This window comes from Glandiceps talaboti, chromosome 22 (genome assembly GCF_964340395.1).
Source record: "Glandiceps talaboti chromosome 22, keGlaTala1.1, whole genome shotgun sequence".
Lineage (NCBI taxonomy): Eukaryota > Metazoa > Hemichordata > Enteropneusta > Spengelidae > Glandiceps > Glandiceps talaboti.
Window position 1 is genome coordinate 2349746 of NC_135570.1, and position 17755 is coordinate 2367500.

At 34.5% G+C, this 17755-nt stretch overlaps 1 protein-coding gene across 1 annotated transcript; it reads left to right on the plus strand.

Moving 5' to 3' along the window:
* The first annotated feature begins 6586 nt into the window (after window positions 1-6586).
* LOC144452399 (substance-P receptor-like) lies at window positions 6587-17741 on the plus strand. Its single transcript, XM_078143490.1, has 4 exons — window positions 6587-6985; window positions 15925-16326; window positions 17031-17249; window positions 17580-17741. Exons 1-4 carry the CDS (start codon window positions 6587-6589, stop codon window positions 17739-17741), a joined length of 1182 nt encoding a protein of 393 aa, XP_077999616.1.
* The last annotated feature ends 14 nt before the right edge of the window (window positions 17742-17755 follow it).

Genomic DNA, 17755 nt, shown 5'->3' on the forward strand with positions numbered 1-17755 from the left:
TGTCTGTCTGTCTGTCTGTCTGTCTGTCTGTCTGTCTGTCTGTCTGTGTATGTGTATGTGTATGTGTGTTTGTGTTTGTTTGTGTGTGGGGGGCACAATAATTCAAAGATATAGTTGTCGATATTTCATCAATATATAATTGTGTCAATCAATCAAAATACATTTTAAAAAATGGCGGCGACAACCTAAGTGTATGGTGGTACACTCGTTATGTATGAACAAGTATTAACAGAGTTGGCCACAACGTTGTATCATTTCAAAACGACAACTTGTTTCGTTGAGCGGGAATCTATATTCGGGTGGGAGGGGATGGGTTTTTAGGGGTGTTTAAAATTCAATGTAAATTGTCGAGTTCCTATACTCTACTATTTATCGTATTTAGAAGGTATATTTCTTTAAAAGCTTCTTAATACTGCACTAGTTGCAACTTGAACGTATAAGATACGATAACTTACTAGCAATATCGTACACCCTGAACAGTATTGTATAAACTATGGGTAAACCTGTTTTTCTGTACATGATTCTGTACAATAAATCAACTTCATAGAAATTTTAAATGACAATCCACTTACAACTAGTACAGTTTGTAAGAATCAAAACTAAGCTTTTATTCCAAATTTAAACTAAGTCTTGTCACTACACCATACTACCTATGAATATTGACGACTAATAAGCAGATAAAATATATCTTTTTTATTATTGTTTTATTTTAGTAAATATAACCTTGATCACGTGATGAAAAAGTAGTTCCAGTTGCAGCTAGTGTAGGTTTAATACGACATTCCGATCTTGCATTTCAGTAATCTGTAGATCTATATACTATAATTATGAACAAAATCAAATTTCACAATCGATATTCCAGTTTTGACGGAAAAAGCTACTAAAAAGGTATTCATACTCTGATGTGACATTATCACTTACTAAAATACAAGATTACTGTTGATATGATCATAAACTGTATGTTTGTTTGTTATTTCGTGTCACCGTCGTTGCCTCCGTCACCACACGAGAAAATGTTGCTTAGATTGCTATCGGTCACTATGCATGAACGTATTGGAGTATGTTCGGTCACCAGTGCTTGCCTCAGCTCATGCAACAATGATTTATATAGACAAATTCTTATCATATAAGCAAACGGAAACGCGCTCCCGTGCTTCTTAGATGAGAGTGGCAAAGACAGCTTGATAAAACTTAGCAGTTATTAATTGCAGAATATTGATATTACTTCCAGATTGCTATCATATTTACGATCACATGCTAAATCAAAGGATCTTTGGATTGAGCTGTTCCTAGTTTCTTTCGGAAAATGAAATATTTTTTTGGCACAATCTATTCGTGATGCTTAAATTACGATATTTAGTTTGAACAAATGAGGTCGCACAGTAATAACCTTGATGAACATTTCTTTTGTCAGTGAATTGAGAACAGATATAGTACACAATAAAACTGCCATGGTAACAGTACGTAAAGTTGTACTTCAATATGAGTAAACTAAACCAGTTCTCGTTTGCTTAAACAATTTTTATCTGTCGTTTTTGTTTACATACAGACAAATCACACTTTAAGTTTCATAAACTTTTACCACTCTCGTAGCATAAGTGAAAACACCATGATGGTCTTACACCCCCTACGACACGTTGACAATTTTCACTTGTTTATGAATGTATTTCAACTATAACGTATTGTTCCGAGTTTATTAAATCAGGCCTCCTTCACTTTGCTATGAAGACTTGAAACTTTCAATATACATGTATGTGTTTTTACTACTCTGTCATGGATAATATTGAATGTAATCAGTGAATTGGTAATCATGGTGTACAAAATGCCTGTTAGAGATATTGTAATGGACCGCCAAGTCAACAAAACCATTTCATGTAGGCAACATCGCTAGAGTATTGTTTGTTTGTTTGTTTTGTTTGTTTGTTTGTTTGTTTGTTTGTTTGTTTGTTTGTTTATTTGCTTGCTTGCTTGTTTGGTTAGTTTGTGTTTTTGTGGGTTATTTTGGTGTTTTTAATAATACTAACAACTACGTTACCGTGTCTCTGCCGAACTAACGACGTACACTAATTTTGGGTTAATCACCTGGAGAGAATTTGGGGAATTTCACAAATCTTTGTGTACATTGATAGAACAGCTAAAGTAACATAAAAAGTGATTTATTTATGGAAGAATTGGATGAAGAAAGTCACCTACTGCAGAGACACTTACTAATGAGTAAAAACAGTACTTGGAATAATCAATATGCGTTCATTGACGTCACACAAGTAATCAATTGGACCTGGTTAGATTATTTGTCGTAGGAATTCTTAAATAGACTGCACAGCAATCTAAGTTTTATGAGTCCAGAAGCACTGACTACTGATTTCTATAGACTAGAGTGCTATGTGTCAAAACTAAACTTAATATACAGTGTGTTAGGGTGTCATTACACTAGATGTTGCCCAGTCTTTCTGATTGGCTAAATTTCACCGTCTGTCAAGTTATTATACTATTGTGATATGCTTTAGTGCTTATAATCCCCGTATGATGACAAACTTCTAATTGAAGATGATGAAGAAAATGATTTATTAAATATATGATAAGAGAGTACGTGCATTCAGAGAATGATATCCTGCATCAAAATCGTGTTCTATTTCCGTCGTCTTTATGGGAAACACGTACATTATTGTTACTTTACAAGATGTATGTAGTAAGCGATCCTATGATAGTGAGTGAATCATAAAAATCACACACCATATAGAGTTTACTTCACTCAATGCGGTAAGCTTACATGATTTGATAATGGATATCGCCTGCTGAATGAATGCAGGATAAAATCAGATTCTTATATGAGTTAGTTTATTTTTCCAATATACGTACCTATTTTATTGTCATTGGTTTCAATACCCTGTCTCTAGAGTCTTTCCGGATTTGCGGGTTAATAGTTAAATAGGCAGAGTCACTTTCACATCTTGCAGTGAGTTTTTTACTTGTTTGATTTTAAAAGATTATAGTAAACATGAATAACGTAGTTCTTGTTTCGTCTGGGGCTTTTTAATAACTGTGTCTCCCGATGATAGGCAAATAAGCTATAAAAAACATAACTCAAAATATACTTGGTCAATGAGACTGAAATTTCATTGGTGAAATGTTTCTAGAAGTGATATTCTGCAGATTTTGTTCAAAGGAAATAATTGGCCCTAGCAACCACCATGGCATATGTACAATACTAGTTGAAGGAAAGTAATAGTGTATTCAAAAGCTGTCTAATTAATCTCTTACGATTGTTAATTACAAATATATATGCTTGCTGTGAGAAGTGATTCGTTCGGAAATTACTTGTTTAATGCTAAAGAAAACCATGTATAATATTATTGAATCGATGCATACAAGATTACATTTGCTAAAAAACAACACACACAAGTTATTAATGTCTGGTATAGAATATATCTGTGTGCCATATTGGAAATGATATATGGATACGGAAATAACGATATTTCTTTAACAATGTCAATATATGAAAAGTCATAATTGTAGATGATTTGTTAAATATGAAAAAGGGTGAAAGGAAAAGTGTAGAATTATGTTACATATAGATCGTTTTCTAATGGCTAACTGAAGAATCATACGTATTGATAATCATGACAAACTAACACCATGGCGGCAAGGGTTTTTTATATTACAGTCTATATCAAGTATTAATATTAAACTGTTTGAGATATTTAATGTATATTTTAAACCGACACAAATCAATTCTGTAAATAAAAAGCCAACATTTTGACACTATTATGTTTTTCTTCTTCCACTATTGGTATCAATTCCAACCAACCAATCTAATTAAAATCTAATGTTGTGGAAGCAGCTAGATGTCTTTATTTACCTCTATTTGCGTGCATGCTGTGCCATTTGTTTCGGGTGACCGATGATCGCAGCAATACCACATCTTTGAGATGGCGGCGATCACCCGGAACAAAACAAATGTCACAAAACGATGGAAATAGAGGTAAATATAGATATCTAGCCACTTTCACCACATCAGATTTTAATTAGATTGAATTCCAACCAACCCATTTATAAATCAATATACACAAAAACAATATGTCCCCCTGTAGGTACAAAAATGCAAGATTTGCTATTGTTTTGCCTTAAGGCATTGCATGTATCTGTATATAAAATGTAAGTGCACTGAAGTGTATCTGTATATAAAATGTAAGTGCACTGAAGTATATCTTCCATAAATGGACGGAATTATCTGCAGTAGCAATAAAGCAATTTCAAAGTTGTCAAGTATAACATTTCGTAATAAAAGAAATTTGCAGCAACAATGTGGTTGATACATTAACTAAACTCACCAATGTTTAATATAAAATGATTGATTTCACAATCAAACCTACAGTATCTGTAGGGTATATCAAGTATTATATTAATAATATGTACACAAAATAATAGAAGTCTGAGAGTTCATTTGATGATATATCCTTTAATTGCTAAATAGAGATAGTTCATTCTCATTGATAAAATTTGAAGCTTGTCTTCTCAAGACATTGCCTACGAAAGCCACTACGAAAGCCTAATTATCAACTATAAGTATTTGTTTGATATTCATATTCATCATAACATAGACGTGTAAGTTCTGGTAGCATAATATGCAGTTGCCTTTAGGTATCGTGTCTAAACAGTCAGACCGACTGCCGAACAAATAGACAGATAGACAGACAAACAGACAGACAGACAGACAGACAGATAGATAGACAGACACACACACACACACACACACACACACACACACACACACACACACACACACACACAAGGATATAACACTACAATAAAATACCGATGGAGGGATGTCTTCATACCAGACTGTGCATTAGACATATAGTTTGACAGCTCGTTTATAAATAATGAAAATAAAAAACGGACTTAACATACATCCCTGTCTAGTGCCAATGGTACATTTAAAATAGTCAGTTAAACCTTCTTTACATCTCACACATGATTGAAGTTGTGAATACATTGAACGTAAAACTTTCAAGATTTTGCCGTGTATACCAACTGACATCAACCTATACCATAAGAGCTCGTGGTTTACACGGTCAAAGGCTTTGGAAGAATCTATGAACATTACATAAAAACGACCACCTTTCATTGATATATATTTTTGTACAACGGATTGCAGACAGAATATGTTATCTACAGTACAGTATCCTTTACGAAATCCTGCTTGAGCCTCCTCTATAATGACATTATTTTCCGACGCCCAGTTTACTAATCTTTGATTTATGATCCTTGTGAAAATCTTACTACACACTGAGAGTAGCGAAAATTTAAGTCAATTTGTTACATTCAAATCCTGTGATGATACTTCCATGAAGATGCCACTTTTTAAAACTGAATGTTTTCGTCATTCTTTTTTTAATAGAGCTTTTTACTTATGTAGTGCAATGCCCTTTCATGGCAAAACTTTAGCTAGTGTCAGGTCATACAAGTTTAAATTGTTAAAACATTACATGGATCTTTTAAATAATAAATTTTCTCCTGACAATACTTGCACTTGGGGTGAGACAATGTCACTGTAAAACTTGCCGCCTTTGTTAAGTTCTGCAGTTTTAAATTTGTACAATTTTTTTTTTTTCATTTTCATTTGTATTCATTTGTATGTGCAATTTGATTTTGTTCTATTGTGGAGGGTCGCTTTCTATAGGTGTTACTGTTAGTCACGTGTTTGTCTCATCCTGACATTATGTCAAAGCTCAATAAATAAATGATTAAAACTACGTGCAACAAATATCTTAAAGTTTGGCGGCAACTACTTACTGAATTCATCATAATTTAGTCATTGCATCATTTAACATTTAGAAGCTGTATCCGTATAGAAAGTATCTCTACTCTGTAATGGAACCAACAAAACTACTTCAATCCCTCTGTTTGAAATTTTGTTTTCTGAGAATATTTTTTAAGTATTATATTGGCTGCCTTGTTCATTCACTGTGTTGCATACGTCCTTATTACATTGACGTTTACACAAATCAATATCAATAACTTAAATACGAAATTTATCATTTAAACCGAGACATTTAAACCGAGACAAGTTATTTATGGAAATCAAAGGCCAAAACTGTTCTAGCATGATATATATGTGTTTTTCTACTGTTGGCATCAATTCCAAAACTATTGTCCTTTCACTGAGTTACACACGTCCTATTGTTACAAAGTAGTTGATAAGCACTCATTCTTTCTTGCCCTGTATTATTTATATTTAAGGGTGTTGACAGAAACATATCGCCGATTAGGAAAAATTGTTTTAAAAAAATGATTCTTGTTAGGATAAAATGTTCTCGGTCCAGCAAATTCAGAAATAGCTGACTTTTCACAAGTAACCCTTCTAAGAGCTAAGTCCTCACATTACTGAAAGTCTAAGAATACTATTATGAATTGTCGCATTTGGGTACTTCTTTCAAATCTCGCAATAATACACTTACTTATGGTGTGATTTGGTCTCAGCAGCCTATCCAATAGTTGGTGTTGTAAGGTATATATTAAAGATACTTTGAGAAAACGGCGTTATACTGCTGGTAGCATATTGCTGACTACATCTGCACTAAGAATGGCTGTCATTGATTACTGGGTCCAGTTATACAACTTGAGCATTTTCATGAATTTGACTGAGTCCGACGTTACGTTTGACCATTCTACAACACATCTACCTACACATCCCCTCGATTATGACTATGCGTCCTTGGCATTACCTCGGACAGACCAAGTAATCCTAACATTTGCCTTCAGCGTCAATATGGTATTGTCACTTCTCGGGAATATACTTGTACTACTTGTCCTTCTCTGTGGAAGAAGTAACCGAACCGATCTGACTGCTTTTTTGATAAACTTGTCCGTGGCCGATCTAACAATGGCTATTTTCTGCATGCCGTTCACGTTTCCGACTATCATGTTGGGTCATTGGGTGTTTGGAACAACCATGTGTTATGTGGCCATATTTCTTCAGCATGTAAGTACCAAACACTTATTATCACGAAATGCAATATTCATATTCTATACCCATAGTCAAATCTCTCTCTCTCTCTCTCTCTCTCTCTCTCTCTCTCTCTCTCTCTCTCTCTCTCTCTCTCTCTCTCTCTCTCTCTCTCTCTCTCTCTCTCTCTCTCTCTCTCTCTCTCTCTCTCTCTCTCTCTCTCTCTCTCTCTCTCTCTCTCTCTCTCTCTCTCTCAAAGTTAATATGTTTAACAGAAATCAACTCCATGCGATACAAGCGTTTATCACCGATCAATGTAAAGAAAGCAACATTTTTAGTATTAAAAGGCTAGTAGCAAAAAAATGCCAATATCCACAGTTGAAGAGGTGTATGGCCATATCATATCATATCATATCTTTGTGTTGTGTTGTGTTGTGTTGTGTTGTGTTGTGTTGTGTCGTGTCGTGTCGAGCTGTGTCGTGTCGAGTCGAGTCGTGTTGTGTTGTGTTGTGTTGTGCTGTGTTGTGTTGTGTTGTGCTGTGTTGTGTTGTGTTGTGCTGTGTTGTGTTGTGCTGTGCTGTGTTGTGTTGTGTTGTGTTGGGCTGTGTTGTGTTGTTTAGAGATTCATACTTAGTAAATGATCTAAGAATCATGATAAAACGGCAGAGAGCGTATAGTAGATAATTACTAATTTGATCGATACAAATATTGCACTGTGGAACGTAAATCACAAATTGGATATTATTTAAAACTTAAGTGTTCCTGGATGTATACATCATTTATTTGTCGAACTGTAATACACTATAATACCAAGAGATTCATTCATCTATCGATAGGCAAAGTACACAACATTGAGGTCATATCCAATGTGAAAGACTAATAATGTAATAAACAAAGGTTCACACGGGGAAATCGAATTGGCAATTTAATTTTGCATTCTATCTATGTAACAGTGCATTGCGTTAGTGTCCTCGTGGAATTTTGCTACCATTTATCTTAATTGAAATCATATCATCGTCATATCTTCACTGATAATTTAACCTGTATATTCATTTGTATAATTCTCCATGGGCTAGAGCCACAACAGGCATAATCTCAAGCCCCACAGTTTAATTCGCAACAACCAATCATCCATATCGTTATGTATGAAAACTGTGAACAGATTGTACACAATCAAGTATAGCTTTGGCTTTTCATATATGACTAACTAACTTTCGAATCCCGAGCAGGCAAAAGCGTCAGCTGAAATGTAACTTATGTAATCTAGTAACATCGTGATTCTACTTACTTTTTTTGAGATTAATAAATAGTTATTTTGTATAATGTTGTAAAATATACATATGAACGTACTTAGTCTACCAGGATAACACTAGAAAGCAAGGTGCTTATTTCCACTGTCGCGTTGTGGGCAAGGTAAACACATGTAGAAAATTACAAGTAACCCCTGGTATAACCGTATATATATCTAGAATGAAATGATTTAGAAATGGGATTTTGGTCAATCTTTCGATATTAAGATCGTAGGTGGAGGCACTTTTTTGTTAGTATTCCTGTGATACGATGGTTTAGGTAGAGATACTGATATATTGTGCCATAGCTTGACGATTCGCCAATGAAATGCGAGTATCTGAGTAAAGAGCGTGCACTTTTATATAGAAACTTCCTGAGAAAGAATAGAACATGTCACTCTTAGTTTGTTTAAAATGTGAAAAAGATCTTGGAAAATCTCACATTGTATTAGATGTTACCAGGGCAACTGTTATTACCAAAATTACTAATAATAGTGATACTTCTGTTATAAATAATAAAGTTCCATTGCGATATTTTCTGATGACTTCTTTATCATGTTTATAATCATTTCATTGCACGCTGAATCTGTTTTACGCCGTATTGGTTGCTTTTATTAACCTCATTTCAAATGCTGTAAATAGCTATACAGACATTGATAAAGTCAGTCGACAGATTCTTAGCTGCTATCGACATAAGTGTTGAATTGTTCAAATCACCTAAAGGCAAAGACACACCGACCTTTGAGCAGGATCGGGCATAATAATGACGTGTATAAGATATGATAGGAAATGTACCTGAACAATAACACAGGCATATTTAATGTAATATAATAACATAAATAGTCAATCATATTACATTATCTTTTAGCGACATAAATAATTAAGGTGAATATTTCCTTCATTTATTCATTGCCCTAGTATATACATCAAATTAGACAGTTATGTAGCATTTATCTTTCTAGCTTTCTGTGTTTACTGTTTAAAATGAAGTGAAATATATCACCATATATTTTTGGTTGAATGAACTGATGACATGAAAGAGACTACAAGAAATAAGCCTATTCATTCGTAGTTACTAACTGTCCTATGCAGTTTGTTGACTCTGCTTTATCTGTTAATGAGTAATTTATCTGATTAAAGATTTTTAGTTATTCAGCTATATCTTAACAATGCACACTTCAAATTCAATATAATTTGGCACATACATCAACCATAGCAAAGCAAACACATATCTCAGATAAAGCCTGTTGGCGTAGTATGTTAGTGTTAATGAGTAATTTGAATAATTAATGATTTTCATATTTTAGAATAAATTGTTCCATAACACCTTTAAATGCTAAAACAAATAATAAGATAAAGAGTAGCCATGGCTCAGAATTGTGCATTCCAACAATGTGTGTAGGAACAAAAATCTATGGTTTTGCCCTTACGGGAGACATTCAGTTAATATCTGGTTGTAAATGTTTTCAATTAGTCTCTCAGTATCTATAAAATTGCCAGTATATTTAACAAGTTGATTATCTCTAGCCCTTTCCTAGAACACTGTCCAACTATTCCTATCGTTGGTTATCAAGCATTCAGATGTCTGCTTCTACTAATCTAGTCTTCCTCCTTCATTAGATCCCTATCAATTTGCTTAACGCACGTACCGCTCTATTGAAGATGGTTCTGCCTATGGTTTTTTGACACGTTCTCAATCATTTTTTGAAAACCTAATTATCATGTCAGCATACATTTATTTGTTTGTTGAAGTTTGTCCCTTAATACCATAGTACTCGCTACATTTGACATTAAATTACTCTTTTCTTTTCTTTTTGATCGTTTTTAATTAAGTCTAGGGTTCTTAATTGAATACGCGATAGGTGAATCTTTTCCAATTTAATTATTGTAAATGATGACCGAGATGCCCCAAGGGATGTGTCCTTTACCCTATCTATACCCTGCATCATCACAATATAATTAAACCGACGGCTCATTTTTTGTTTACACATTTGCAGAGTAAAAACTGCAACAGTTGTACTTGTAATAGTTGACACACTCAAACACAAGACGTACTACAAGATGCTAGAATCAAGTCATTAACAGACTTGAGACGATAGAAGCTTTTGTAAAGAATAACGTTGGTCATACTCTGCCGGCAATTCTTAAAGATATATTAAATGAAATTTCTGAGAAAGTTCAAACATTAAAATTATGTTATTATGTTATTATTTCTAATGATTTCAAAGTAGGAATACATGTTGATCAGGTTGTGAAGAAAGCAAAGCAATGTCCCCTGCTAGGCCTGTTTTAAATTTGAAAAAAAAAATTGTTAAATTATTTAACCTAAGTATGAACTGTCATTTTGTATATGTTCAACCGAACTGTCATAGAAAGTGTTCTCACATTTTTGATAAAGTCTAGTACGGTAAAATGGTCTGGAAGCATTCTTGAGATTAACTGAGACTGAGTCTGGTAAGGTAGTGCTCCACAAAGAGAGTAAAAACAGCATCTAACTGGTTGACGCTGATCTATCGTCTCTCGATTCACTGCTTAAGGAACACACTTTTAGGCAGTCAAACTCTATAATCAGACTGAGTGATGATTGTTACCCGATGCGTAAATATAAGAATAACTGATGAGATGTTACGATTTGAAAATTAATTTATATAAAGTGTAAATATATTTGTTCTGTGTTAAAGAAAAGGGTTGTTCAACCGTTCGTCAAGTAAGACGGTGTCTTATGGTAAACATTGATATGTTATAAGATAGGTATACCAAGTACTACTGACCACTTATGGTGAGAAGATGTAACGTTCCTGTCAATGTCACTCATAATCACAAACATAATAATTTATTACTTGTCCTCAGAGACAAGTCGGATTATATTTGACATACAGGCAGATAATCAATTCTTGTAGAAATGGATGCAAGTTTATCAATGCTTGCTCCTTCTTCTATCATGTATATCTGTCTATTATTGTCTGTCTTAATTGATGCAAGGGGGTTAAGAGATATTGCCTGTTTATCATATTACAGTCCATCTAATGAAACTGTAGAACGAGTAGAATTTATTAATTATAATTCGAAGCATTGTATCATTTCTCCACACAAATCACAAACACAAATCAGATGAAGACTCAATAGGGCAATAACGCTTTCAAATACATGGGAGAGTAATAATCTCATACTTATGGGTAATGGTATAATTAATCAAAAGTCCTGGATAGGTTTACTAAAATATATTTGTATTGGTCAAAGACTGAGACAGTCACCCGTTATTACATAATGTTAGTTAATTGCTAATGTTCATACGTGTTAAATCTTACCTACTTATACATACAAGAGAGACAACTTCCTACATCATATTGACATCGACTATGTGATCACAATCAATTCATCTCTAGAAAGGTTACATACACAGCCAACGACACTAATGTAGATAAAGAGTACTTATAGACCAATTGTTAAACACGATATGATCTATGCGATTTGACATTTCCTTATACAGGATGAAAACCTAATTAATCTTGGTCGGCATATTGCTACCTTTCACTTTTAAGTAATGTAGACGAACACATTGTAAGATATGTGCCTAATACATGACTAGATGTTTAACAAATCGTGTAAAATGACGTTTACAAGGTTGAAGGAATTCTTTCACTGTACTATAGATACTTAAGATCATTTAACTTACATAATGTAAGCTTTGGATTCTAAATATATGAAGTAATCAAGACGCTTCTTTTCCTACCACAAACACACTCTCACTTTCAGTTGCTGGCAACAGAAAACACTATGGTAACATAGAGGAGTGAAAAGGAAACTGGTGTAAACTTTACTAATTATTGGGAAACAATTTGAAAATATGTCACACTTCAACTCTTGCTTTTGTGCACCCCCCCCCCCCCCCCCCCAGTATTCGAAGCAATATCATCAGTATTGATTATTCATTAGGTCGACGAAATCTGACAGAGCGCTTGTTTCTACTTAGCAAATTGTATTTATTGATTTATAGATGGATGAAAGAAAATTCTCTTTTTCTTCTTCTGGCGCTAAATGAGAATAGATTAAATTGACTACCACTTTTGGTTACTAAAACAGATACGCTTTGCTCAATGGAACAATGCTTAAGAGGTCAAGATGAACTGCAAACCCGTTAGCTAATAATTGACTCATATGAATAATATGTTCTCATTTATTTTAGCAATGCCAAGATATATATATGTGACTTTTATTAGATCAATTTGCTCATTAGTAAATAATGTCTATAAATGTGTTTTACTATTGTGGGAGGTTTTTTTATCGGTAGCTCCAGATTAGGTATTAACGATAACCACAGATAATCCCATAGTCTTTTGCGTCTGAGCATGCTCAGTCTGGATTGCAAGTTCCCTATTGGGATTTGAAACATCTTCTATGCTCAGCAATACTTTTATTTCTATTTGATTATACAAGGGATCGTCGTGCCATTTGTTATTTACGTTGTAGATACATTATTTGTTTCTCTAATATATTGATTTTGTGTTCAGTACTTTTAATATATCATGACTGATCACTGTCATATACATTAGCAATTGCTAATTGTGTATGGTGTCGGTAAGTAATAAACATTGGTCGAACAAGCCTTGGTTAATATCAAGGGTTTCTGTAGAATTGGAAAGTTGGAATGTCGTCACAAACTGTATGATTCGACAGAGGTAATACCTAGGAGCTGTTAGTTAAATTAAAGATGACTCTCTGAAGATAATAAGTAATCACTTTCAACGACAAACAATGTATTGATCTAGCGTCATTGAAAGTGAAACAACGTTAACACTCTCCTTTTAAAGTACAAAATAATTTTACGTGTTTGTCCAGCTCATGAAGTCTGCAGATCCGGGTGAAACGCAAAAATAAACCTCCCTACTTCAGTGAAGACAACCGCAGAGCTAATCGTGAACAAGCAAATGACATCTGCTCCACATACACACTTGCTCTAAAGTACTAAATAAAAAGAACAGTAACTATCATAAATAGTAGATTGTGTGACATGTTTGACAATAAGTATATAAAAATAAATTAAACAAATTGTCCTCACCAGAAACAATTCTCTATTTTTATGCCTAAAACATGACACAATTTTAGTCATTGAACCATTAAGTAAAGCATTAAAGTTATATATATATATCTTTCGTCTACAAACGGGCCTTCAGCCATGTTGCTCCGCGGTTATGGATTTTACCGGCTGGGATTAGAATGTGTAAGAAAAGTTTAAAAACGCATCTTTTCCGCAAAGCTTTTAATTAACTGTCTTTTAAGATATATCAAGTGTTGTTTTAGTGCTTTTTCTTTTTTTTAGATTTGTGAACCATTTAGAGCATTTTATGGATTTACGGTATAGAAAAATAAATATTATTATTATTATTATTATTATTATTATTATTATTATTATTATTATTATATCATATAATTTATGGATACTTGCTCAACATAAAGTATACAATTCCCATAGACAGTGTTCATAAAGGTGACATAAAGGGGTATCTCATTATTATGAAAATTTTGGAAACATGATGATTTCCACATTCAATTTGGTTACTAAAACCACTTAAAGTCTTGTACATAGAAGAATATCTAAAACGTATCCTTTGACTAACAAATAATTGTATTTTGATGCACACTGATGAATGGCAAGTGTAGTGTCAATAATGAATTGTATCTTTACAGGATTCTAAATGTCAAATGATATATCGTGACTGTAGAAGTTAATTTGATGATGAACTCATGAACATTAGGATATAAATCAGCTAGTCATATGACCAAATGCTTCCGTTTAAAGTCATTTTAAATATTTTAAATATTTTTTGTGTAGACGCCCCTTTGTATCCACAAAAATTATATTATGATATAATGTGAATGTAATCACTTCTTCGTTTCCATGTACTAGCTTCTAAGGATGTAACACACAGATGAGGATTGCTTTGCTTTCAAATGTCAAGGAAGATTGCGTGTAGCAATGCCAATGAATAATTTAATGTGATATAAAACTGATCGCAAGGGCACAGCATAGTTAGATCCCCAGCATAATGCGATATTTATTCATTCAATCACAAAAACAATAACAAGTCTTCGTAGAAACGACACCACCACCATCATCAATATTTATTTCCGTTTGACTGATGGATGAAATGAATGTTTCATTCACATTCTGACCAAAAAAAAGTTCAAATAATTAGCAGATAGGCCACGGTTGTGGAGGATAGGATTACGTTAACAATGTTTGTGATTTCGATATCATGTACTGTGTGTTTTGAAAGAGCCTAATAATATACGAGGTTTGTCTTTTATATGATATGACATATGACTATGGTACAGTCAACATCCCTAGGGTGGATTTCCATTTTGTTTTGTTCATGCAAGTACATACACGTAGCTCAAGGTTTGTATTATACAAGCAGACATGAAATATTGATAGAATTCTGTAACTTTGAACTCAGCACTGCATTTAATAGATCGCCTGTCTGTTTTCTTGAGCACAACACTTTTACAGTGCTAACGTGTACTTTGATACTTTCGCTGAATTGGCAATCTATTGGGTTGGAAAATATCATTCCGACCGTAAAGCTTAGCAATAAGTTTGCATATTTGTCGTGTGGGTTTGAAAAATACTGACAATGCAGTTCTTTATATCCCTGAAATATGCAGCGTTTGTATTTATTTATTGAAAATTTTATCAATTAGTGAAACAAACCTACAATTTAGACTTGGCTTTTTACAGTGTGCACATCATTCTGTAGTTGAACTGATATTAGTTCCATATCGTAAACACTACAAGTTACACTGCTCAAATTAGATAGATGATAAGGGGAACGTGACACAAATTCATTCTACACGACCAATACGTTTGCTAAATTTAGTGACAGTTGAGTGACGCTACATACGACAAGGTTCTGTAAGTGTCTCGGGATGGGGTGTGTCTCTCCTTATAAATGCTCATTTTAATAATGGGTGTGTATTCACCTTCCGAAAACAGCAGGTGACCAATCGAGAGAGAGAGAGAGAGAGAGAGAGAGAGAGAGAGAGAGAGAGAGAGAGAGAGAGAGAGAGAGAGAGAGAGAGAGAGAGAGAGAGAGAGAGAGAGAGTGAGAGCGAGAGAGAGAGAGAGAGAGAGAGAGAGAGAGAGAGAGAGAGAGAGAGAGAGAGAGAGAGAGAGGGGGGGGGTCAAGTCTCACATTCTACGTTGATAATTATCAGCAGCAATTTGGTTGATATGGTCTGATATTACAGTACCGAATCATAACTATAACCCTAACCGATGGGGCAGCGGCGGGATCCCAAATAATGCAAAGTTAGACAATACAATGAGTCAAAGTAAAATGTAACCCTCCTTTCATTTTCTAAAATATGGCCCTCCCTCAAAAACCGATTGGTAAAAAGTGATACACACCCCTCCCCCCTGTAATTACTGAAGGCTCTCATATGTTGAACAACCCATTTCAAGTTGATCGAATCATATATTTGAACATGAAAACTCGTTAAGCTATTCAGAGCGTACAGTGGGTGACATGTCAGAAGTAAGCTATGCCTAGTAGTTGTTCTGATCGACAGCACTTAGCTCTTAAGAACGCAAAATATCTGAATGAATTGGTTAGATGTCGGGGAAATCTGATGACGAAAATGTCATGGCATGAAATTTGACAAATACTTTGGATTCTTGTCTTTCAGGTCTCTGTTGTTTTAAGTATTGGCACCTTAACAGCTGTTGGTATCGACCGTTACTTTGTTGTGATTTTCCCCCTGAAGGCCAGATTCACCAAAAGCCGATCAACTATCCTATTCATCATCGTGTGGTTCAGCGCCATTATACTTTCAACCTGCCAAACCATCTTTACACATTTTTACGACGAATACTATGATCACAAAACCTTTTACTTCTGTTCTGAACAGTATCCGAGCGAGAGTTTTGCCAAGATGTGGGAAATCTGTTTCCTTGTTGTAACGTATTTCTTACCACTTACTGTTCTGACATTTACATACTCTAAGATAGCTATACGACTTTGGGGGAGACATATTCCTGGCAATGCTGATGAAAGTAGAGACAGGGACCATTCAAATTCAAAACAAAAGGTGAGTTATATCAAGTTACCAAAATATCAACTCTATTAAAAGTGTGTACAATATCAACATCTTGGTGGTGGTGTAAAACAATGTTAGATCACACACACACACACACACACACACACACACACACACACACACACACACACACACACACACACGCACGCACGCACACACGCACGCACGCACGCACGCGCACGCACGCATACACACACACACACACACACACACACACACACACACACACACACACACAGGCACTTCACACTTCCCTCAACAACCGGTTCCTTTTAAATTCAATGTAACTGATAGATGACATTTTCCATAGCGGGTATAATTTTGACGAATCACTTTCAAATATAAATACACTGCTGCCAATTATATATTTTGAGAAAACACTACAGAGAAATTACCAACGTCTTCAGCTGTGTTTAGTCACTTTTAGTAGATGGTTAGTTGACAGTGAAAGAGTAAGCCCCATGTTAGATGCAATCTTTGATCAGATAAACACGTTTCAAGAATATATTGCGCTATTTCTTCTCCGATGGAAAGCGTTAAAGTTCTACAAAATATTATCCCTTGTCTTTATGACTAGTAAATTAAACCCTGATAGGTTGAACTAAACGACATTGTGATTGACTGTATGACTAAACCCTGATAGGTTGAACTAAACGACATTGTGATTGACTGTATGACTGATTATGTCTTTTTAGGTGATCAAGATGCTGGTAGTTATCGTTGTGATGTTCGCCCTCTGTTGGCTACCTTTACACATTTTTAAACTCGTAACCTTATACAACCCATCCTTGTATCTTGGTACTATTGAGAGTCAAGATCGAATGAGAGTCATCAACGCATGCGTGCTATGGTTGGCTCTATCCAACAGTTTTGTCAATCCTTTTATATATGGCTTTCTCAATGAAGGTTTTAGGGTAAGTCTATCTTTATCACAGACTTGAGAATACTCTTTTTCCTATACTCCTGCTGATGAAAGAATTTAGAACTTCATTACAGATGTGACTGCATCACTTCGTTTTATTGTAGGGCCAACCTGCTAAAATTGGTCAATAACTATGAGTATTAATACTAATAAACATGGCAACACATCACTGTCAATGTTACTTTTAGATAACTTGTCGGGCAAACAGGTCCTCATTGCGCATCCTCATTGCGCATCATAGCATTTATAATAAAATGGAAAGATATTCACCGGGAACACAACATTTATGATGCCCACTTACCTTGTTCATATTTCTTCACAGGCCGATGCTAAGATACTCTTGAAGACGTGTCGTAAAACAGTTTTCCTGTCCAGAGCAACAAGTGGCAGGTCGATAACATTGACAAGATTGACGTCTACAACTTCCCGTACATCTGCAACTAAATACACTAAATCGAAATCACGAATCAATTCGTTATGCTAAATAATGATATACCT